This window comes from Saccostrea cucullata, unplaced genomic scaffold (assembly GCF_032062105.1).
Source record: "Saccostrea cucullata isolate Sc308-1 unplaced genomic scaffold, CSIRO_AGI_Scuc_v1 ctg854, whole genome shotgun sequence".
Classification (NCBI taxonomy): domain Eukaryota; kingdom Metazoa; phylum Mollusca; class Bivalvia; order Ostreida; family Ostreidae; genus Saccostrea; species Saccostrea cuccullata.
Window position 1 is genome coordinate 482839 of NW_026934639.1, and position 22667 is coordinate 505505.

The following is a 22667-nucleotide window of genomic DNA, read 5'->3' on the forward strand; positions in this document are numbered from 1 at the left end:
TGAATATTTTCATGAAAGTGATACCAGTGAATCTGATTCCGAGTCTACAGACGCAGAAGAAACAGACCTTGTAAGAAACAAATCCAAGTTTAACCCAAAACGAGGAAGAAATAAAACTTTGGATGCTGTTTGCGACACATTGGAAAATATTCATTTCCCAAATAAACCCAGGACTATTAAACCAAACCTTTCTAAGGAAGAAGAAAAGGCTCTTAAAAACCTCAGCGATGACCCTACCATCATAATCAAAGAGGCCGATAAAGGAGGCGGAGTCGTCCTTATGAATAAGGATTTTTACAAAAGTAAAATTTTACAAATGTTGCAAGACAATAATTTTTATGAAAAATTGCGCAACTGTCATGAGAAGAAAACAATTACAAAAATAAAAAACTTAGTATATGGACCACTATCGGAGGGTTTAACAGATAAGGAAAAGGACTACCTGACAAACTTTGAATTCCGAGAGAGTCAATTCTATGGTTTACCTAAAGTGCACAAGTCTAAAATTATAAAGGATGCCATAAAAGAGCAAAATAGTATATGTATTACATGTGATGATCCCGCTGATTTAAGCTTCAGACCAATTGTAGGAGGACCGAACTCTTCAACGCAAAGACTGAGTCATTTATTGGATATACTTTTAAAACCATATTGTCAAAAAGTATCCAGCTTTGTGAGAGACGATCTTGATTTTATAAATCATTTACCTACTCATGTCACCTCTAACACCAAACTTGTCACACTGGATGTTGTAAGTTTGTATACAAATATTCCTACAGAATTGGGATTGCTAGCTGTCAAATTCTGGACTGAAAATTATCCCGATGTTCTAAACAACAGGTTTCAACGGGACTTCATCCTAGAGGCTCTAAAATTAGTTCTAGATAACAATACGTTTGAGTTTGCAGACCATCATTACCTCCAAATTAAGGGAACAGCAATGGGGACAAAAGTCGCACCTACCTATGCAACATTAACCCTTGGTTATCTAGAACATAAATTACATGATAAACTGTGTACGTTGTGGGGGATAGAATCTGCAAACAAAATACGGTCTAAATGGAAAAGATTTTTAGACGATTGTTTTATCTTATGGGAGGAGGATGTCGATAAACTAACGGAGTTTTATGATCTACTTAACCAAATGAATTCGGATATCAAATTCACGATGGAAACAGATGATTTGCAAATGCCATTCCTCGATGTTCTTGTAACAAAGGATAATACCAGCTTAAATACGGATATTTACTATAAACCAACCGACACACACCAATATCTGCATTTTGGATCAAGCCATCCCCATCACACTAAAACAGCTATACCATATAACCTCGCAAGAAGGATATGCACCATTGTGAGTAATACCAATATCAGGGATATTCGACTGGAGGAATTAAAATTGTATTTATTAAACCAAAAATATCCAGAACAACTTGTAGATAATGGTATAAAGAAAGCCAAGGAGTGCGATAGAAGTCAGTTACTTTTAAACATACGACGTGCGAATGACGTTGAAATAATTCCATTTGTGCACACGCATAACCCGAGAAATCAAAACGTGAGTTCAATTATTCATGAATTGAACAACGTACTTAGAGAGGACGAACAAACAAAAAACGTATACAAGAATTGTCGTTTTATCAACAGTAAACGCCAACCCAAAAACCTAAAGAGAATACTTTGTTCTTCCAAATTCAACGACCATACTTATACAGTCTCTAAGTGTAGGGACCCTCGATGCGGTACATGTGAATACATTACAGAAGGGACCAGCTATAATTTCAATGGGCGTGAATTTAGAGTTAAAGAAAACATGTCATGCGATACAAAAAATGTCATTTATGTCATCACATGTCCGGGATGCAAGGAATATTATATTGGTGAAACCGGCAACACTCTCCGTGCCCGTGTACGTGTACATAAGCAACACATTAGTACACCCGAATACAGACAAATTCAATTAAGTTCACACCTGGAGGCGTGTGGTAAAAAACAATTCAAAATTTTCCCTTTCTATAAACTCAGTTGTGCCACTGATATCCAAAGACGGGAAAAAGAAAAACATTTTATTAGTATTTTTCAGCCAAAACTTAATAGTGTTTTATAAATTACTTGTGATTTCCCCGTACTTTTGTCATATTGTATCTATGACGTCATAATAGACTTTTAACGTTCCGCTTAACATGACGTCATAATCACTGTTACTATGATACTATTGTAAGCTTCTGAAGATTGAATATGAAAGCGCTAAAGCTTAACTGAGGATTTTTGTGTTTTCTTTTTACCCTTTTTTTTAATATATATATATATATATTTTTTTTGCAGAAAGTCACACTCCAATGTTTCCTTATAACAGATGGAGAGAATACCTTCACAGTTTTTAACTACATTGATGTCAATGTAAAAGCGCAACGGAATCGGGATATTTCCATCGGATACCGCTATAAACATTTTTATGTTAAGAACTCTCTCACAAACCACAAAAGAGCTTTTCAAATGAGCATAATGCCAGGAAATACAAGTATGAAAATTGTTTATATGTTTAATGTTTACGTGAAGGTTTTATTAATTTAGCAGGTGGGTACTAATTGTATCTGGGTACTACCAACTTTATTAAACGAGTCGCCGGTAAAACTCAGTTTGCGACCGTGAAATCAATATTACCGGTCGAAAATACCAAATTAAAAGATAGTTATTCCCTAATTTCTCCTAGAATTTTGTTTTAATAACTGTTTAACCTGATAAAATTAGGGAAATCTCCATGTCAATACATCATTTGTCAACTTATCGCAACAAATGCTGTAAAGGAAACATTACCAATAGGATTTTGCAGGTTTAGTTGACATAATTTTTCAAAGCACATATTCAAGAAAGCATTGCAAATTATCGAAGTGTGTAAATTGGATGGATTGTAATGACTGCCCTTTATTCAATACGATATTTCTGATTTTATGATACTGTCAACAAAGTTTTGATATAAATGATGTTCTGGATATAAATACATGCATGGATTACATTTTAGATAATAAATTTTTTTTTTTAACAGTATTTATACAGGAAATGAATTAAATAGCAACCCAAGTTACATGTATACTACATAACCTGGCTTGGAGTACTTTATTCTTTACAAACCGCAACGAAAATTAAATTATCTGAAGTAAAAATAATTAAATTATTTAATGAATTCCATTATTTAAAACTATCAGATAACCAAAGTCAAAATTCTCCACCAGTGTGAAAATCTACTCCATCTGACATCGCGAATTATCAGGAAATATGTTTGTAAACTTGCAACCTTTTCAATGTCCAAATAAAATTGAGTCTATGGCATTAATGCTTTGATACACTGAATACCAGTAGATTAATGTGTGTTCGTCCTTACAACGCTCCATATTTTGTTTTTTAATTTAATTTTTGTATTATTTTTTTTCATTTATTTAACTATTTCGCTTTTTCAATTATTAATAATGTTATTAACTAGTTATTTAGGGCAACTTCAATATTATTTTCATAAAGCTCACTTTTTGATTCAAACAAAAATTATTCTTAAGGTAAGTGCATTGAATAAAAAAAGATATAATATCTAATATATAATAATTATATGCAAGCTTCTTTTTATAATAGAGGAGGGGTTTACATGATAATATGGAATAAATTGTACATTTTACTTCATGTATCAACACATTCTTTGATGTATATATTATGTATATGGTGAGAAGATGAGTAGCGAATTTTTATTGAAACAAAATTACTGTGTCCTATGTAAAAACATTTTTTTCCCACACTTCTTTTTTATTCAAAAGAAAATCGACGTGGTTTCTGGATTTATAAGATGACAGACGGAGTTAAATCACAGAAGGATGAAAAAGAATGTTACTTGTGGTATTCACATAATGTTGAAAACCGTATTTATGAGAAGCTATTAGCCACAAAAGAAGAACTGAAATGTCCGTGTGATCCCCGCTTGCTGAGGTTTGATCCACGGTTCACCATTAACAGATTTGACAACAAAAATCGAATGCTGTGCTATGCCTCTATGACTCTCGGGATGAATGTGGTAAACTATTTTGTTCTTTGAAAATATATACTCAGATTTTGGATTTTAATCTTTCATTTCTTTAAATAAATAAAACAATCTTCTGACAATATACTTATGTTTTAACAATATAATCCTCTACGTCTTGTGTACTTGTAAAAGTATAGTTTTGTATTTTTAGGAATGTTGCTTTAAGATGTACGCCGACACGGAACATTTAGGTCCTTTAGCCCGTGTTATGCCATTAGGTGGTACTGTGCTGCTTTTCAACCCGTTTTTTGAAAGATACAAGTACAATAATTTTGATTTGAAACCAAAAAACCAGTGTTGTAAAACAGGACATTGTGACTTGTACTATGAAGTTCGTCCTATTCCACGTTGCTACCTGAGGTCACCTTTTCAACCTGGTACATGTATTTGTTATCTTTCACTGTAACATATAGCAAATTTAAAATATATTCATTGGTATTATTCGCACCAAAAGATAGTCAACTTCATGTATTAGTATCTTTTCTAAAATCTCATCAAAATAAACATAATAAAGAAACAATTGCAAAAAAATATACATGGACAGTAATTAATGAATAAAATAACGACAAGTGTCAATGTTAATTGCGAGCCTAGGAGGTAAAATTTTGCAAATATTAAGCCTATACAATGGAAAAAAACTTTTGTTTCAGAAAATGCGTTCAGTTGGTTTTTAGGATTTAAAAAAATCATTAAAAGGAAACTGATTGATTGCAGATGGAAAAGAAAACAATGACGATGCTAAAATGTTAACATTGTAATATTCAATCTTCTCAATTTGTATTTGGATCTTCAAATTTCATTTTTATATTTGCCGTTAATATACTTGTATTTGAATAATTTTCCATCCGTATTTTCAAAAATAATTTTCATTCTAAAGTATTTAATTTTCATAAATATTTCATGATTTTAAGTCTCCTTAAAAACAATGCACCCTTTGCATTCTCAGCATTTGAATTTTCGTGAATGAATTCTAGTTAAAAGCACAAACAGTTTTTGGTATTTTCACGATAAATTTTTTCAGATATACTTGAAAAATATGACTGGATACAAATGAATTCTGTTTACGGACATAAATACTGTTCATGGAATGCTTATGAATAATAATAATAATATCCTTTATTTATACAGGATGGCACAATTAGTTAACAACTAGTTCACATTGTGGTCCTGAAAACATTTGTACAGACAGAAGATTATGTACAGAAACATATAAATATAGAGCGAATAGAATATAAAAATCAATATTTACAGATGGTTTGTCTAAGCTGCGTCTAAAAACATCAGAAGTATGATCTATGTGATTAACATTATTAGTTTGAAGACTGGAGATAATTTCTTATATATGCTGATTTAAAACTTTGCAATGATGGACAATTCTTTAAAAATTCTGGCAATTTATTCCATAGCTGAGAACCGTAAATTGTAAAAGATCTTCTATAATATTCTGTTTTTGCCCTTGGAATATACAATGAATTGCTTTGACTCAATCTTGTAGATCTGTTGTTTATTTCATGTACAAATTTAAAAGCATCTAAATAATCTGGGGTTAATCCTTTAAAGACTTTAAAAACAAGGATGACAGTTCTATACGTAAAATAATCATCAATTGGCATCCATCTCAGTTGTTGAAACATTTCCGATGTAGGTGTATAAAATGTAGTATTTAAAATCATGGAATAAATCTTGGTGTCATATTATACAATTAAATTCATGATAAAACGATCAGAATCATTATTCTCAAGTATGTGTTAGGTGTTTAATTATTTTAATCTAGGAATTAATTTTGGCGACCCTCATATTACTACACTTGACGGCAAAGACTACACATTTAATGGTTACGGGGAGTACACCATGATAAAAATAAACACTAGCACAACAATCTTTGACCTTCAGGCCCGGACTGAGCTTGCTACAGCTGAAAATGGAACTTCTATCAATGCAACAATTTTTAGTGCTTTTGCCGCCAAAGACCAAACGGGTTCAAAAGTGCAGATTGAAATGTCCCGAAACAAAAAAGGTATTTACTTATTTCACATGTATTTATGCTGTATCATTCATAAATATTACTGACGGATTTTGTTCAATTGTTATACGAGAATAGACAAATCATTGGCATGCATATCAAATTTTGAAAGGATTTTTTGATAATGCATATGTAAGAGATATGTCCTAAATGTATAACGTTTTCTTATTAGATAATCATTATAACATTAATATTAGACTTCGTGCATATGCAATGCTTAAGATCAACATTATCCAAAAGGTTTTGTTTTTCGTTTATTTCTGATTAAGAACCTCTTCCCTGACCGAAACGATACGTTAAAGCCTATTAACTTGTACAAATGGCTTTTTAAACCATTTGTATATACATGTATTTCAACTGCAATATAAATTTCAATCAATGAATTACGTATATATTAAGTGTAAAATACCAAACAAATTTAATCCTAATGCATTTATTTTTTTATACAGATATGAAAATAAATTAAAATTCTTTTACTTCGTTAGAAAAAAAAAACATATTTCTCCAGCATGCATGGGTGCTGTTAATTTTTCTGTGCAATTATTAAGTGTTTTTCTGTCCAATTATTAAGTGTTACCTACAATCAAAGGAAGCATATGATATGTTCAAATAATAAACATAGAACTTTGGTGACATTTATAAAAAATATTGATAATAAATCTAATAAATTTCAATGCAAATAAATTTCAGAAAAGTAAATAAGATATATTTACATCCTTAACATTTTGATATTTTCTCAGGTTATATATAAGAGAAGTCATTAATGATCAATTCTAATGTCATTTTTTTAATGTCATAGTTTAACTCCTTAGCTTTCTCATATTAAAACAACGTTTTGAAATGAAAACTTTTAACTCATTTTTCATTGATTTTAGCAAAGAACTATTTACGATTTATCTATGTTGTTTAACTGTTTCAGAAATGATTATTCGAGCTAATGGGGTGGACCTGACAACAAAATTTAGAAACGCTAGCTATGTATACAGAACACCAAACATATCACTTCAATGGGAAAACCAGACGATCTCAGCAGTATTCCTCAAACCAGGTGAGTGTCAGCTACTTTAAAGTTACCAACGATACTTTATTGCATTTTTCACGTGTAATCATGCATAATCTTATTTGTTATTTCAGATATAATAATAAAAATAAGTCTTGGAAAACGGTTTTTGATTTGTGAAACTCTTGTAAACAAAAAATACAAAGGACTAACGATAGGTCTGATGGGGAACTTTGATGGAAACAAGACAAATGACTTTATTCTCCCGAATGGAACCTTATTAGGAGAGAATGCAACAAGCACCGAAAGGCTAATCTACTACAATTTCGGGCAAGTTTGTAAGTTTTAATTATATTAATCGACAACAACAACAAAAAATAAAATAAAATTTATCTTTTATCCTTGTTGATATTGATAATTTTGTATCATGATTTCATTCCAAGGGTCTGTTAACGAACAGTCTTTATTTCAATATGAGGATGGATTTACTTTCAAAAACTTTACTCATCCCGAGTTTGTGCCACTTTTTACTGATGAAGTTGATGAAAGCCGACTGATTGAAGCAAAACAAAAATGTGGACCTAACCCTTCTCAAGCTTGTATATCAGATTACCTTGCAACAGGTGATATTAAATTGGCTGAAAACTCCGGTAACAAGGAAAAGGATTCGAAGACAGATGTACAGGTCATAGGTAACACGAATAAAATTGCAACAAATAATCTGTTGAAATTTTCTTGTTGTTTTTCTTTTTTTAATATTTCAAAGAATCTGAACTGATGTTTGCGTAATATTCAAGTTTACAATTCTACAGCTTATAGATTTTGTTTTGTTAGAAAACGAAACACCACGAATATCAGGGAATGTTACAATTAATGTCGAAGTCAACAAAGAAGTGGAATTGATATTTAATGCTTCCGACGACGGTAAAGAGAAACCGACATATAAACTTTGGAAACAACCCGATGATTTTGATTTTGACAATGAAACTGGAATAGCAAGATGGAAGCCTTCAAACAGCAATGTCTCTGAAATCAGGTAAATCGGATGGGTATCAACATCGGATACTCTCCAAACAAAACTTGGATCATAAGTCTTTGTAATTACAGCATATTCAGGTATTTGGCTAATAATTTGTAATAAGAAAAAAATGAAATGTTTTAAGACATATTTTATTTAATCAAAACTATTATAGTAATTTACAAAGAGGAATATTGAGTTAGAAATCTAACATGTACATGTACTATGTTGTGAAACAATGGTATAGATACATGAATTATATGTTGAAGACGGGTACATCTTAAATGCTAATCTAAATCTAAATCTATTCTCTTTCCTTCTGTTTTAGCATTGTAGCAATAGATGACATGGGGGCACAGTCTCCTTCATTAGATATCTCTATAATATCGTGTTCTGGGTGTGGTGACCATGGAGTTTGTAATTATGACAATGTCATACCTACAGAAAATGACCGATTTCACAAAGCAGTCTGTAGCTGTCATAGAGGATATTCCGGTATTTACTAAAATGAAAACAATTTTTTTTAAAAAAATCTTTTCTTCTACTTGAAATAAAAAACATAAAAGTTACACTTCATCGATTTATTATTTAACATGTAATTTTTTTTCGCTCAACCCTTCAACATGTTTTCAAAATATCTGTTCCAATGTATCCTTGTGCAATCCGAAATTACTCGTAAATACCAGACAGATGTTTAAATTTCAATATGACTTTATAGGCGAGAACTGTGAGAGGGATACCGACGCCTGCCTGGAATTTCCCTGTCCTCTGGGTAGAAACTGTACCGATCTGACCCCTGACGAAGAGATCAGACTAGGTCGTGGATATAACTGCACTGAATGTCCGCGTGGTTATAAAGACATTGATAATAAATGTCAAGGTACGTATTTAAATTTCCCACTTAAAATAAAATTAATTGAAGAATCTTTTTAAGTAACTTAAAAAATGTTCAAAATATTTTTTAAAATAATGTCCTTTTATATACATTTATGCGGAATAGAAGATTGATTGATTGTATATTGTTTAACGTCCCTCTCGAGAATTTTTCACTCATATGGAGACGCCACCACTTGCCGGTGGAGGGCTACAAATTTTGTCCTATGCTCGGCACTTAGGGCCTTTGAGCAGTGAGGGATCTTTTTCGTGCCAGCACCTACTGCGACACGGGGCCTCGGTTTATACGGTCTCACCCGAAGGACCGGTCTCCACGTCCCGCAGTGGGATTCGAACCCGCGACGTAAGGATTGACGCCTTACTTCGCGACTCTAGAGCAGACGCTCTAACCACTGCGCCACGAGGGCGACCGGAATATAAGAAGGAGTTTTATTCTTAAAATTCATAAAATTGAGATATTTTGTGTGATATTATATTTTAAAAAGGACCTAAAGAATAAATTCTCTACGAAAGATGAAATTCGTGTATACATGTAATATCATATTTCTTGTTCTTGAATTTAACGTGATTGATTTAAGATGTCGACGAATGTGCAAGGCCTGATCTGAACACTTGTAATGAGACAAAAGAGACGTGTGAAAATATGGACGGGGGTTACATCTGTAACTGTAAAAAGGGATACAGAAAACTGGACAACAAGTGTAACGGTAAGTTCTTGTGTATCGTAAGAAGAAATATTAAAATTTGTGTACGAAAATAGGGGAGTTGAGATGATGAATCTTTTTTCGAATCGGTCAGATCCTCATGGAGTTTTGAAAATAGTGCTAATTCCATGCATTCAACAAATTAAAAAAAGACTCCATGATTCATTTTATTATTTAAATGGAAATTTTTGAAATTCAAATATGTGTTTCTTTTTAATATATGAAACATCTTGATGCTTATGTAATTTTAATTCCCCATGTTTTGTTTTATATTCCAGATATTAACGAGTGCCTTGAAGGGCATTCTGAATGTGAACATTTATGTACAAACACTCCAGGATCCTATCTTTGTATGTGTCACCCAGGCTTCAATCTAAATAAGGACAATATTACTTGCAATAAGAAAGGTATCATCATTTTTTTAAAATCATATTTTTTTTTCTAAATACCATATACAAAATATTGAGGCAATTTCCACTAAAGCCCTCTGTTAATCTGGGGGTGCCAGGAGTTCCCTGGAAAGATATTTTTGTTAAATATTTAATCACAGATTTATAGCAACAGAAAAAGAATGGGTAAAATACATTATATATATCGTTGTGGATATTTCATTTCGATAAATAAGCAAAAACTATCATTAAAAATCTTCAGTAAATGGAACACATATTGTAAATAAAATATCTATTTAGTATTCAATCGTGTATATATACTTATCAAAGATATAGTTTAACACACATAAAAGCAGTTAGATGATACATAACAAAGCAAATTCAAGTAAACTTAAAAAAGTAACCAGTGAAGTTAGTGTCTATTTGAATATATAATTATAGCAGCTGATATTCATTATTACTAGAACTAGAATCAGGATTTTGAAATGTATGATTCATTTCCTCCTTGAAATTTGTAAAATCATGTGGTTGTGATAAAAAATGTTTCATTTTTGAATGGTTTTATTAATGGAGTCATTTACTTTTAAATTCTTATATTTAATTTTTTGTTTTACTATAAAAGTTCAAATTATATTGATATAAAACTTTCCAAATTAAAAACATTTTCTTCGTTTTACTTATTTATGGAATGAGGAATTTCTTTAAATCATTAGATATATGTTATAATATATTTTTTTTTCTTCAGACAACAAAGTTTGTGGTTCTGAGCTGCAATGTGAATACGATTGCAGCGAAATAAATGGAATGACTCAATGTTTCTGCCCATCTGGGTATATGCTTACAACTAATGGAAAAAACTGCACAGGTATTTCCACTCGTATATTGCAAAACGGAGTTAAGGTCAAAATTTTATATTATGCAAATTCTAGACTATGCCACTTTCTAAGATTAATCTTCTTTTACCGTCATGGTTTTGCAATGCAAAATATAAATCTCATTTCAGATATTGACGAATGTGCATTGAAAACTTCTCCATGTGAACAAGACTGTATGAACCTCAATGGATCATTTCAATGTGCATGTCGTCCAGGATTTAGTGTTATGGCCGATAAAACGTCTTGTGCAAGTAAGGTTACAAACTGTATAGTGAATGTTCTACATAACATAACTATTTTTATAATATCTAAAATTTCTTATAAAGTTAAATTTCAAATGAACGTGAAAGTTATATAACATTAAACAAAATTTAATTACTGTGATGCCAACTCACTGCAAAGGGTTATATATATTTGCACTAATAACTGTACATCGCACTTGCAAATCACCATTACTCTGAAGGAGATTAAATGTACCAATGTTGGTGTAATAAGGAGAATTGCAGTTTTTATTTTTAAGTTCCTATATTTATGTAGAAATGTTCCCTGTCAGTAATATAGGCATGCAATAACATATTCTGAGCAACTTCATAGTTTTAAACCTAGGTATACTTTTAATAGATAAGTGGATGTCACATTTATTTTTTAAGTATTTCCTAAATTTTAGATTACTATAGTAACGTGCGTTGAAAATTCAAATTTAAATATCATTGTTTTGTGAAATGAATTACATGAGCGAGAAGGATAAGAAGTGTGATCAGGCCCCGGGGTCATGAAACAATCTTAGACTTAAGTCAAAATTTTCAATTACCTATAAAATCTTTAAAACTTGTTAAAGGATACTCATAATTTGCATACAACAGCAGACTGATGATACAAAATCGGAAAGCATTTTCATTTTGGGCTGCTAGACCTCTAAAAAATTTCAGCATCTAAGACAGTTTTTTGACTTAAGCTTAAGATGCTTCATGATCCCGGTGCCAAGGAGGTATAAAGATTGTTGACTATTTGATTTCGCCTTGACGTTAGCGAATTGATAATATAAGGTACCATAGATGGAACATTCTGTAGACCAATTCAGTATAAACGAGGGCCTATCTAAGAAGTCAGCCAAAATACAAACACTGATACAATATATTTGCTAATGAGGTCATTATAAGATCTAAAAAAAAGCGGTCTCCATGTCACACAACGAGATTCAAACCCGTGCTGTAAGGTTTTTTTTTCATCTTAATATATTGCGACTTTTAAAGCAAACGTTCTCATCACTGCAACACGCAGGCGACTCATGCTTTTGATTATCGAGTGCGTTGGGGTTTCAAAACACGAAACAACTTTTACATTACGTAGGTTATAGCAGGTATTAATTGATAAATGTGTTTCCGGTGGAGAGCTGCAAATTTTGACCAATACTCGGCACTCAGGGCCATTGAGCAGGGAGGTGTCTTTTCGTGCCAGAGCACTGCGACACAGGACTTACGTTTTTATTGTCATTGAAGCATTTGACTTAATGAAAACTTGAATTTGCTGACAAGGTCATAGTATCGACCATAGATCTTACAAAAAAATTGAAATGAAATTGTTGATATTGTTGCTTCATCAACTTGTTTGTCAATGACTTGTCTTGTTTTTAGAAACACTTAAGCTTGATAATTATTCTATATATTTCAGAAGAAAACACATTTGATTTTACTTTCGCTAAAAACGAGTTCATTTCCAAGTCTAAAATGTTTTTAATGCAATCCAAAAACTTTAGACCGCATGCTCTCATGTTGATCTGCTATACTCTTTTGTTTAGCCTGTGCATATCAGGAATAATGGATCCATTTTATAAACTGTGATATATTGATATGCATCCAATAAAAATGTTTTTTTCTGCACTTTTAAAAACGTTCAAAGGATGCGAGGAACTAAGCTACGGAGTCAACTGTTCCCAGGAGTGTAATTGTGGTCAAGGTGGAGACAGGTGTGATCCGGGTCTTGGGTGTGTTTGTAAAAAGGGATGGACGGGGAAGAACTGCAGCATTGACATAGATGAATGCCATCAAAATCCATCAATATGCGGAATTAATAAATTATGCATAAACACAGAGGGTTCCTTCAACTGTCGTTGTGTGGATGGGTTCCAAGCCTTTGAAGATTCGTGTACAGGTTTGGGATTTTTTTTTTTGCTTAAATACTCTCATTTCTAATGTTGCAAACAAATATGAAGGTCACATTCATTATTTCAAATTACGTTTCCCCCCAATCTGATAAATGTTTTGATAAAAAGTTGTTATTATTATTGTTCGTTTTCTTCATAAAATGGCCTTAAATTGTATGTGGGTGTTATATTTTTAATTTGTTTTTTTTAACAAGAATTCACTGAAAATAGTGTTATGGCATTTTTAAAGAATAAAGTCAAAACTTCAAATTAAGATAAATGATTAGAGATATCCCTACATGGTATATTAAACAGCACAATGCAGAAGCTGCAACTTAAACCATATTCATACAGATATCAAAATAAAACAAGATAAAACTGAATAAATGTACAAATGTTAATCTCTTTAGGAAAATAAATGTAAAATGACCATATTTTGTACCAATGATCCGACATTTTTAATCATTGTTGCAATTTGAAGTTGTTATCAAGTAAAAAGGCTCCACCAAAGGAATTAGAAAAAAATTGATTATTGTTCAATTCATTACACCTTGACTTTTTATATTAAAGTGTATTGGCAGTGGATGTTTTTATAAGGTACTGTAAAAATAATAATTGAATTTCAAATATCCTTGTGAAGATGTGCATTGAATCCCTCCAAGAAATATTACTAATGGCGGAAATTGTTATATTTCACTTTTATCGTTATGAAGCAGTGCATTTTTTAAATTTTTAAAAATTGTTCAAAATTCAATCATCATACATGGAAACTTTAAAGAGACACTTAAGAAAATCAACATGTCTGTAAAAACTTACATATAAAAAATATTCATATATTAAGATAATACTGCAACGGAAAAATTCATGACCTGGCTCATGGACTGTATAACTAAATATTCTTTTAAGATATTGATGAGTGCTTTGACGCCACATTGAATGACTGCCCACAGGACACGACAGAATGCTCTAACACATTCGGTAACTACACCTGCGAATGTAAGGAAGGGTTTCAGAAGAAAAACAATGTGTGTGAAGGTATTTCATTTTTCATTAGTTTGATTTGTTAATTTACTAATTTATATGCATATAAATTTCAACATAAATCCTATGTCAAATGTAATATAAATTTTTGTGTTCTATAGAAATAAGAAGCTCTCTGGTTTTGTTTTAATTCAAAAAGTAGATTTAGGGAAAAAATGTTTGAAAATGTCTTATACCAAAATAGAAACATTAAGATACAGGATAACTAGTCATTTTCAAAATCTTATCAAAGGATTGAATGAAAGATTCATACTTTGGCCTTCTCCTGAATATTTAACTCTGACTTAAACAACAGATATTGACGAATGCTTGGCATCTCTTCATGGCTGCTCCCATGACTGTGTCAATATGTTGGGTGGCTACAGCTGTACATGTTTCTATGGATTTGCTTTGTCGGACGATCGCAAGACGTGTGAAATAGGTATTTTCTTTATTTTTCAAAAGAGCAATTGACAGAATGTACATTTTTTTCATTTCGGAAGCATAACAAATAACCAATATTTTAACAAATTAATAAAAAATGTAATATAAAATTGGCTTTTTATTGCGATCGAAAAAAATATCGAATTGAAAATGAAGTAAATCAATTAAGAACAAATGAAAAGGAAATATGAAGATTAAAAAGGTGGCTGTATAATTTCATGACTTATATGATGCTAAAGCATTTCATGTGAAAAAAACATAATGAAATATTTTCATCTGGAAGTTATTGAAATTTCGAATTTATGGATGTGTTTGATGGACACATGCTGAAACTTTCGCAAATTTTAACGTTATTCTTATTACTATAAGTTTACTCGTTTAAAAAAGGTTAATGGTAATCTAACAACCAAGCTTTATGAAAAACGTGATGACTTTAACTTTTCTATCGTCAGCTTTCCTTACTTATGCAGCAATATACCTTCATTGTCCGCATACGGAGTATATATATATAGCTGATGCAATACACAAGAGCATGCTCTATGTATGAATAATTTCTAAAACGAGGTAACTTGACTAGCAAGTTGATGAAATAAAAATATCATCAGTCTCGTTTAAAGACATTTCTATGGTCAATACAATGACCTTGTCAGCAAATAAAATTTCTCATTGAGTCAAATGCTGACTTTCTTTATTCATACTAATTAGTTAGTCCATTATTTATACACTGAAATTCCCCCGTTATTTCCTGATCGTGACAAGGAGCACACGGTGGGTGTGACCGGTCAGAAGGGAATGCTCACTCCTCCATGGCACCTTATCCCAACTCTGATGTGTAGGAGGTCCGTGTTTGCTCTGCTTCTTTTTTGTATTGTTTTATGGACTTCGATATTGAATACTGTTCGTTATCTCCATATCCTTCATAGAAAAGTAGATATATTGTCGTCAAACGGTAGCGTTAACATTTTATGCGGGATACACAAAAGATCACACTCGTTTAAACCTATACAAAAACAATTTTTTACGCATATAAATATTTACGATACAAGAAAAATCGTGATCGTCAGAGCCATTGTACGATTCTTTACGCAAAATAGCAAATATTATTCTAGGAATGTACATTAAAACATAATAACTATTTGGGATTAAGCTAGTAATACAAATGTGAAAAAAATAATGCTTTATTGATATTCAATGAAATATGCCAGAGATACAACACGCAGAACAGTTTACATTCATTTAATAAAATGTCTACCCAGTGTTCATGTGTTATAAAGCGAAAAATGGCTGAGTGCAATGAACACAGGATCTATAATGTAAAACGTTTCACAAACACTTAATCAGCGGTTCTGCTTGATTAGTTTATAAACAATAATTTTGCAGTCCCCATTAAAAAATGAATACCCTGTTTTTTGAAATTCTCCATTTTTAATTAAATATGAGTTAATTCCGAAATATAATTTGATATGGCTCTTTGGATAATTCGTTTAATTCCTTTTTATAATGCAGAAAGGGATTCTTGTTCATCATTCCCAGAATTAAACTGCACTTATGGTTGCAAACGAGATGTCATTGATAAAAGTAAAGGCTTTTGTTTTTGTGAAAGTGGATATGAGCTTGATGAAGACAACAGATCTTGCAAAGGTAAATATTACTTGCACAAGTTTTTTTCTTTTGTAATTATATGATTCAGAATTGAAAAAGCTTATTACAAAAAAAAATACAAACAAAAAGGGATTCTTAAAAGGTCATTTGCACCAAAATTGTAATTCACCGAGATCTTCCTTCTTCAGTGGAAGATATACTACCCTCAGATTTTTTTTATTTGTATTTTTGAGGGTCATTCGTCTTCTAAGGTGACCTTATTGGTTTTATTTTTGGTCACCTTAGTAAACTCAGGTGACCTATTGCTATCTGTTTTCGTCCGTCGTCGTCCGTCGTGCGTTAACATTTAAACATTTTCAGCTTCTTCTCTGAAACCGCTGAACCAATTTCAACCAATTTTGGCATAAAGCATCTATGGGTGAAGAGTAACAAAAATTATGAATTTCGTGGTCCCTGCCCCCCTGGGGCCTGGAGGGTGGGGCAAAAACCACTAAATTAAGTGCAATCTTTAAAAATCTTCTTCTTTACTCCCGGACATCAAGCAGTCAAACTGTTGGTATGATTGTAATCAGCATTGAGTCTTCTACCAAAATTGTGAAATTCATGGCCCCTGGGTCAGGGGTTCTGGTGTTAGGGTGGGGCTCTATTGATTATATAGTTAAAATGCATTATTTCTTTAAAAATCTTCTTCTCTGGTCCTGGGTATTAAATAAACTAATTAAGTTCATAGTTATGATGAGCAAGAGTGCCTCTACCAAAATTTTGAATTTTATGGCCCCAGGGTCAGGGGTTATGGTGTTAGGGCGGGGCTCTATTGATTATATAGTGAAAATGCATTATTTCTTTGAAAATCTTCTACTCTGTTCCTGAGTATTAAATAAACTCATTTAGTACATAATTATGATGCGCAAGAGTGTCTCTACATAAATTGTGAATTTTATTGCCCCAGGGTCAGGGGTTATGGTGTTAGGGCGGGGCTCTATTGATTATATAGTGAAAATGCATTACATCTATGAAAATCTTTTTCTCTACTTCTGGGTAATAAGCAGATGAACTATTTAGATATTTATGATGGGGTCTTCTTCCAGAATTGTGAATTTCAAGGCCCCTGGGTCTGGGATACCAAAATTGGGGGGGGGGCTCTACTTATATACTGAAAATGAATTGTTTGAAATATGCTCCTTGGTATTAATCAAAAATTTTGATAAGCGAGTGTGCCTTTTCAAAAATTGTGCAATCTGTAGACCTAGGGTCAGGGGTTCATGTGTAGTAGGAGCACTCCTTATTATCGCTGAATATTACTGATTAGTTGACATACATTTTTGTTCCCCTACCCTGCCTATGGGTATTAAGTAAACAAACCAAACAATTGCTAAGTGTATAGTTATGATTAGCATTGGTGCCTCTTTCAAAATTGTGAATGCAATAGCATCTAGTTTAAAACATGAACCAAATTCAATCATTTGAAAGTTGTTGCATCAGGTGACCTATAAGACCCGTGGGCCTCTTGTTATTTTTTTCATAAAATGCTCTAGACTATTTGTTATAAAGGTTCTCACCGATTCAGGTTAAATACATGTATAACATCTAATGAACATTATCTGTTTTTTTTTGGTCACCTGAGTCACTCGGGTGACATATTGTCGTCCGTCGTACGTCGTCCGTCATCAATCGGTCGTAAACTTTTGAACATTTTTAGCCTTTTCTCTGCAACCACTCAACCAATTTCAACCAAATTTGGCAGAAAGCATCTATGGGTAAAGGTAAACAAAAATTGTGAATTTCATGGTCCCTGCCCCCCCCCCCCCCCTTGGTCTAAGGGAAGTTGCCAAATTCACTTAGAGTAATACAATTTTTAAAAAATCTTCTTTACTCCAGGACATCAAGCAGTTAAATTGTTTGCATGAAGGTAAAGAATATTGAGTCCTTTACAAAAATTGCTAAATTAATTTCCACAGAATCATGAGTTCTAGTGCAGAGCTCTTTTGATTATATAGTGAAAATGCATTATTTCTTTTTAAAAAAAATCTTCTTTTCTGCTCCTGTGTATCAAATAAACTATCTAGTAGGCCTACATAATTATTATGAGGAAGAATGCCTCTTACAAAAATATAAATTTTATGGCCCCAGGATCAGGGGTTCTGATGTTAGGGTGGCACTCTTTTATTTATATAAGAAAATGCAGAAATTATTTGAAAATCTTCTTCTTCTCTGCTCCTTGATATTAGACAAACTAACTAAATATACAGATATGATGAGGAAAAATGCCTCTTCCCAAATTATGAATTTCAGGGTCAGGAGTTCTGGTGCTAAGGCGGGGTAATATTGATTAAATGTGAAAATACATTAATTCTTTGAAAATCTTCTTCTCTGCCACTGGGTATTAAATAAAATAAGTATACAGTTATGATTTAGAAGAATGTCTCTTCCAAAATTGTGAATTTTATGGCCCCAGGGTCAGGAGTTCTGGTGTTAAGGCGGGGCTCTAATGATTATAGGTGAAAACACATTAATTCTTTGAAAAAATTCTTCTTTGATCCTTGGTATAAAATAAGTACTTAGTTATGATGGGGAAGTACGTCACTTCCCAAATTGTGAATTTTAAGGCCCCAAGATCAAGGGTTCTGGTGTTAGGGCTGGGCTCTATTGATTATATAGTGAAAATACAATAATTATTTAAAATCTTCTTTGATCCTGGGTATCAAATAAAATAAGAACATGTACTTAGTTATAATGGGGAAGAATGCCTCTTCCCATATTGTGAATTTTATGGCTCCAGTGTCAAGGGTTATAGTGTTAGGGCGGGGCTCTATTGATTATATGTGAAAATACATTAATTCCTTGAAAATTTTCTTTTATGATCCTGGGTATTAAATAAAATTAGTACATAGTTATGATGGGGAAGAATTCCTCTTCCCAAATTGTAAATTTGATGGCCCTATGGTCAAGTGTTCTGGAGTTAGGGTGGGGCTCTATTGATTATATAGTGAAAAAATATTAATTCCTTGAATATCTTCTAGTGAAATTACATTAAATCATAGAAAGTTTTCTTCTAGGCTCCTGGGTAGCAGATGAACTACCTATATACTTATGATGAGCAAGGTCCATTCTTCCTGAATTGTGAATTGCAGGCAAGGCCCCTGAGTCAATGGTAGCATAGAGGGGGTCTACGTAATATAAAATAAAAATAAATTAATTGTTTGAAATTTGCTCCTTGGTATTAATCAAACATTTTTTATAAGCAAGGGTGTATTTTCCAAAATTGTGAAATGTGTGGACCCAGGGTCAGGGGTTCCTGTGTGGTAGTTGCACTACTAATCATTGCTGAATATTACTGATCAGTTGAAATGCATTTTTGTGTTCCCCTACTCTGTCTATGGGTATAAAATAACCAAACTTAACATGCTTACTGTATAGTTATGATAAGCAATGGTGCCTCTTTAAAAATTGTGAATGCCATGATTTCTAGTTCAAAACATGAACCAAATTCAATTGTTGGAAAGTTGTTGCATTGTTCTTCAAATGACTTATAAGGCCCATGTTCCTCTTATTCTGTTTTGACGTAATTTTCGTTCATGTTTTTTGGTCGGTCGGTTTGTCAACAGATCGGTTCTAGATAGAAAAGTGAAACTTTAAGGTAATCTGACTGATATTTGTTGATTTTGTAACTTTTTGATAATCTGTAAATTACATTTCTTCTATGACTTCAATTTAAAGTATTAATTATGTACCATAATTATCTTCATGTATATAATAAAATCCATTTTTGTATGAAGACATTGATGAATGTAAAGAAGTGTCTACCTGCGATCACAATTGTACCAATAAGGAGGGCTCATACAACTGCAGCTGTGCAACTGGTTACAGACTTGAAAATGATGGCAGATCCTGTAAAGGTGAAATATTCGAAGTAAACTATAGAAAACACTTATTTGAGTTCATTTTGGAGTATTTTGAAAATATCATTTTATAATTTAATTTAGGTTGTAACGCATCATTTGAGTGGATAAAAATTATTCTAAACTGTAACCTTGGTTGCCTACATGTACATCACAATGACTAGTCAAAACGTATCAGTCCGTTTGCAGAATTTTACGTTTAAAATATTCATAATTGAAGAGGTTTTAAGGACCAATTGTCTTTTTTTTCTATATTTAATTATTAAAAATTAGATAAAGAATAAATAAAATAGCTACACAAGTTATACTGCTATATTCTGGGTTGAAGCAGTTAGCCTTTTTTTTAAATAAACATTGAAATATATAAGCGTAAACTGTCCCAACCCAGGTTATACAGCATGCTTTGGGTTGTTTTTTAATTTATTCCTTAAACAAAATCTTTGGAACTGAGTAACTGCTCAAGTACCAGTGAATACGAAAATTCCAACAATCTATTGGAGATATCATGGGTAGCAACTGCGCCCCTTTATTAGCAAACCTATTTTTATATTCATATAAAGCAGAATTTATGCAAAATCGTATGCATGAAAAGAGGAAAACGCTTGCTGTGGCATTCAACTCGACATTTAGATATATCGACGATATATATTGTCAATTAACAAATCTTATTTTCATTCCTACGTCGATACGATATATAATTGTGAGCATGATATAAAGTATACCAAAGATTCTGACAAATCTGTTTCATACCTGGATATTTTACTTGAAAAAGACGTTAATGGTAATCTAACAACCAATTTATATGATAAACTTGATGATTTTAACTTTTCTATCGTCAACTTCACTTACATATTCAGCAATATACTTTCATCACCTGCAAACGGATTATATAATTATATATATCTCAATTGATTCGATACGCAAGAGTATGCTCTACGTATGAACAATTTCTAAAACGAGGTAAATTATTGACAAGCAAGTTGATGAAACAGTCATCATTTCATAAGTTTTGTAGTCGATACCTTGTCAGCAAATACAATTTATCATTGAGTCCCATGCTTACTGGCTTTTTTCATACTCATTATTAGTCCATTATTTATACACTGAATTGACGACGAATATTTCCGTAAATCCGTTATTTCCCGATCATGACAAGGAGCAAACGTCGGATGTAACCGGTCAGCAGGGGATACTCACTCCTCCATGGCACCTGATCCCATGTCTGATGTTTCGGAGGTCCGAGTTTGCTCTGCTCCTAATTTGATTTGTTTTATGGACTTTGATATGGAAAACTTTTCAATATCTGCATATCCTCCCTTAGATAAAGCCATTCAGATTTTATCCTTATACTATCGTGTTGAAATGTGATAATACACAAATTTTGATTTTTGAAAAAAAAGTGCATTTTAGCAACTATAATTTTGAAGTAAATAATCCTGGGGTTTGATTGATTATGTTTTGAAAAAAAAATCAAAAACAATCTAACAAATAATTAATTCTAGCATGTGACCAGTATCACTACGGTATGAACTGTGAGGAGCTTTGTCGATGTGGAAGAGGAGCCCGTGTATGTGACAATGTACACGGGTGTGTATGTAAGCCAGGTTGGATTGGGGACACCTGTGATGTAGATATCAACGAATGTGAGAATAGACCATGTACGGGACCACATGAGAGATGTGTTAATGCTCCGGGATACTACCGATGTGATTGTATTGAAGGATTCAAAAATCGTTCGGGAGTCTGTAAAGGTAAATGCACAATTTATTTGTTAGGGGTTGTAAATCGTGAATCTTGACAATGGCAACAGATGCACTGAAATTATCTGATAGCTATAGAGTAAATAATTTTAAATTGTAGGCACTTATCTACTGATAAATTCTGTCCTTTTCAGCGTCTTACTCCATAGAGATATTTAATGTGAATCTTTATTTTGAGGGTACATAATTTCCTTGACACTTTATTTTAAATTTGACGAGATAATTACATAAAATTTAGTCAACATCAAACTGAAATATTTATCATTTACCATGAATTAAAAAAAAAATATTTATTGTATGCATTCGTTGTTTTCAACTTAACGCTAGTATTCAAATTAATATTTCAAGAAACTGATATTCTCTTTCAAAATGATTGTAGGAGAATAGCACAAAGCTACTTGTGATAATTTTCTTTAAATATTTTCAACCTTTTTGTAAATTTTTGATATTATATATGTCTTGAATCTTTCTATTGTACATATAAATAAAACATTACTGAATTCCTCCATATTATCTTGATAATTTGAATCTTATGCAGACATAGACGAATGCGAGGAACATTTTGTATGTCATCAGAAATGTGAAAATACACCGGGAAGTTACAAATGTAGTTGTAAAACAGGATACGAGCTTATAAGTGAGAAAAATTGCAAAGATATAAACGAATGTGAATCCGCTCATTGTGACCATTGTTCTAATTTTCCTGGGGGCTTCGAATGTTCTTGTAATGAAGGATTCCGACTGAACGCAACCACACAAAAAGACTGCTTTAGTAAGTAATATCAGAAACAACCGTCGAAATTTTCATTTGTATCATAATTATCAGTGTA

At 32.2% G+C, this 22667-nt stretch overlaps 1 protein-coding gene across 1 annotated transcript in view; it reads left to right on the forward strand.

Annotated features, from left to right (window-relative positions):
- LOC134241084 (uncharacterized) overlaps positions 1 to 22667 on the forward strand; it is a 57031-nt gene that overhangs the window by 25546 nt on the left and 8818 nt on the right. The window contains exons 13-33 of the mRNA XM_062723168.1: positions 2326 to 2521; positions 3804 to 4057; positions 4218 to 4443; positions 5841 to 6083; positions 7009 to 7137; positions 7224 to 7427; positions 7533 to 7781; positions 7924 to 8125; positions 8436 to 8602; positions 8826 to 8987; positions 9580 to 9708; positions 9984 to 10112; positions 10840 to 10959; positions 11098 to 11220; positions 12869 to 13120; positions 14019 to 14147; positions 14449 to 14574; positions 16083 to 16217; positions 19955 to 20074; positions 21580 to 21828; positions 22376 to 22609. Coding sequence (XP_062579152.1) covers positions 2326 to 2521; positions 3804 to 4057; positions 4218 to 4443; positions 5841 to 6083; positions 7009 to 7137; positions 7224 to 7427; positions 7533 to 7781; positions 7924 to 8125; positions 8436 to 8602; positions 8826 to 8987; positions 9580 to 9708; positions 9984 to 10112; positions 10840 to 10959; positions 11098 to 11220; positions 12869 to 13120; positions 14019 to 14147; positions 14449 to 14574; positions 16083 to 16217; positions 19955 to 20074; positions 21580 to 21828; positions 22376 to 22609 — 3778 coding nt within the window. The remainder of the gene's footprint in view (positions 1 to 2325; positions 2522 to 3803; positions 4058 to 4217; positions 4444 to 5840; positions 6084 to 7008; positions 7138 to 7223; positions 7428 to 7532; positions 7782 to 7923; positions 8126 to 8435; positions 8603 to 8825; positions 8988 to 9579; positions 9709 to 9983; positions 10113 to 10839; positions 10960 to 11097; positions 11221 to 12868; positions 13121 to 14018; positions 14148 to 14448; positions 14575 to 16082; positions 16218 to 19954; positions 20075 to 21579; positions 21829 to 22375; positions 22610 to 22667) is intronic.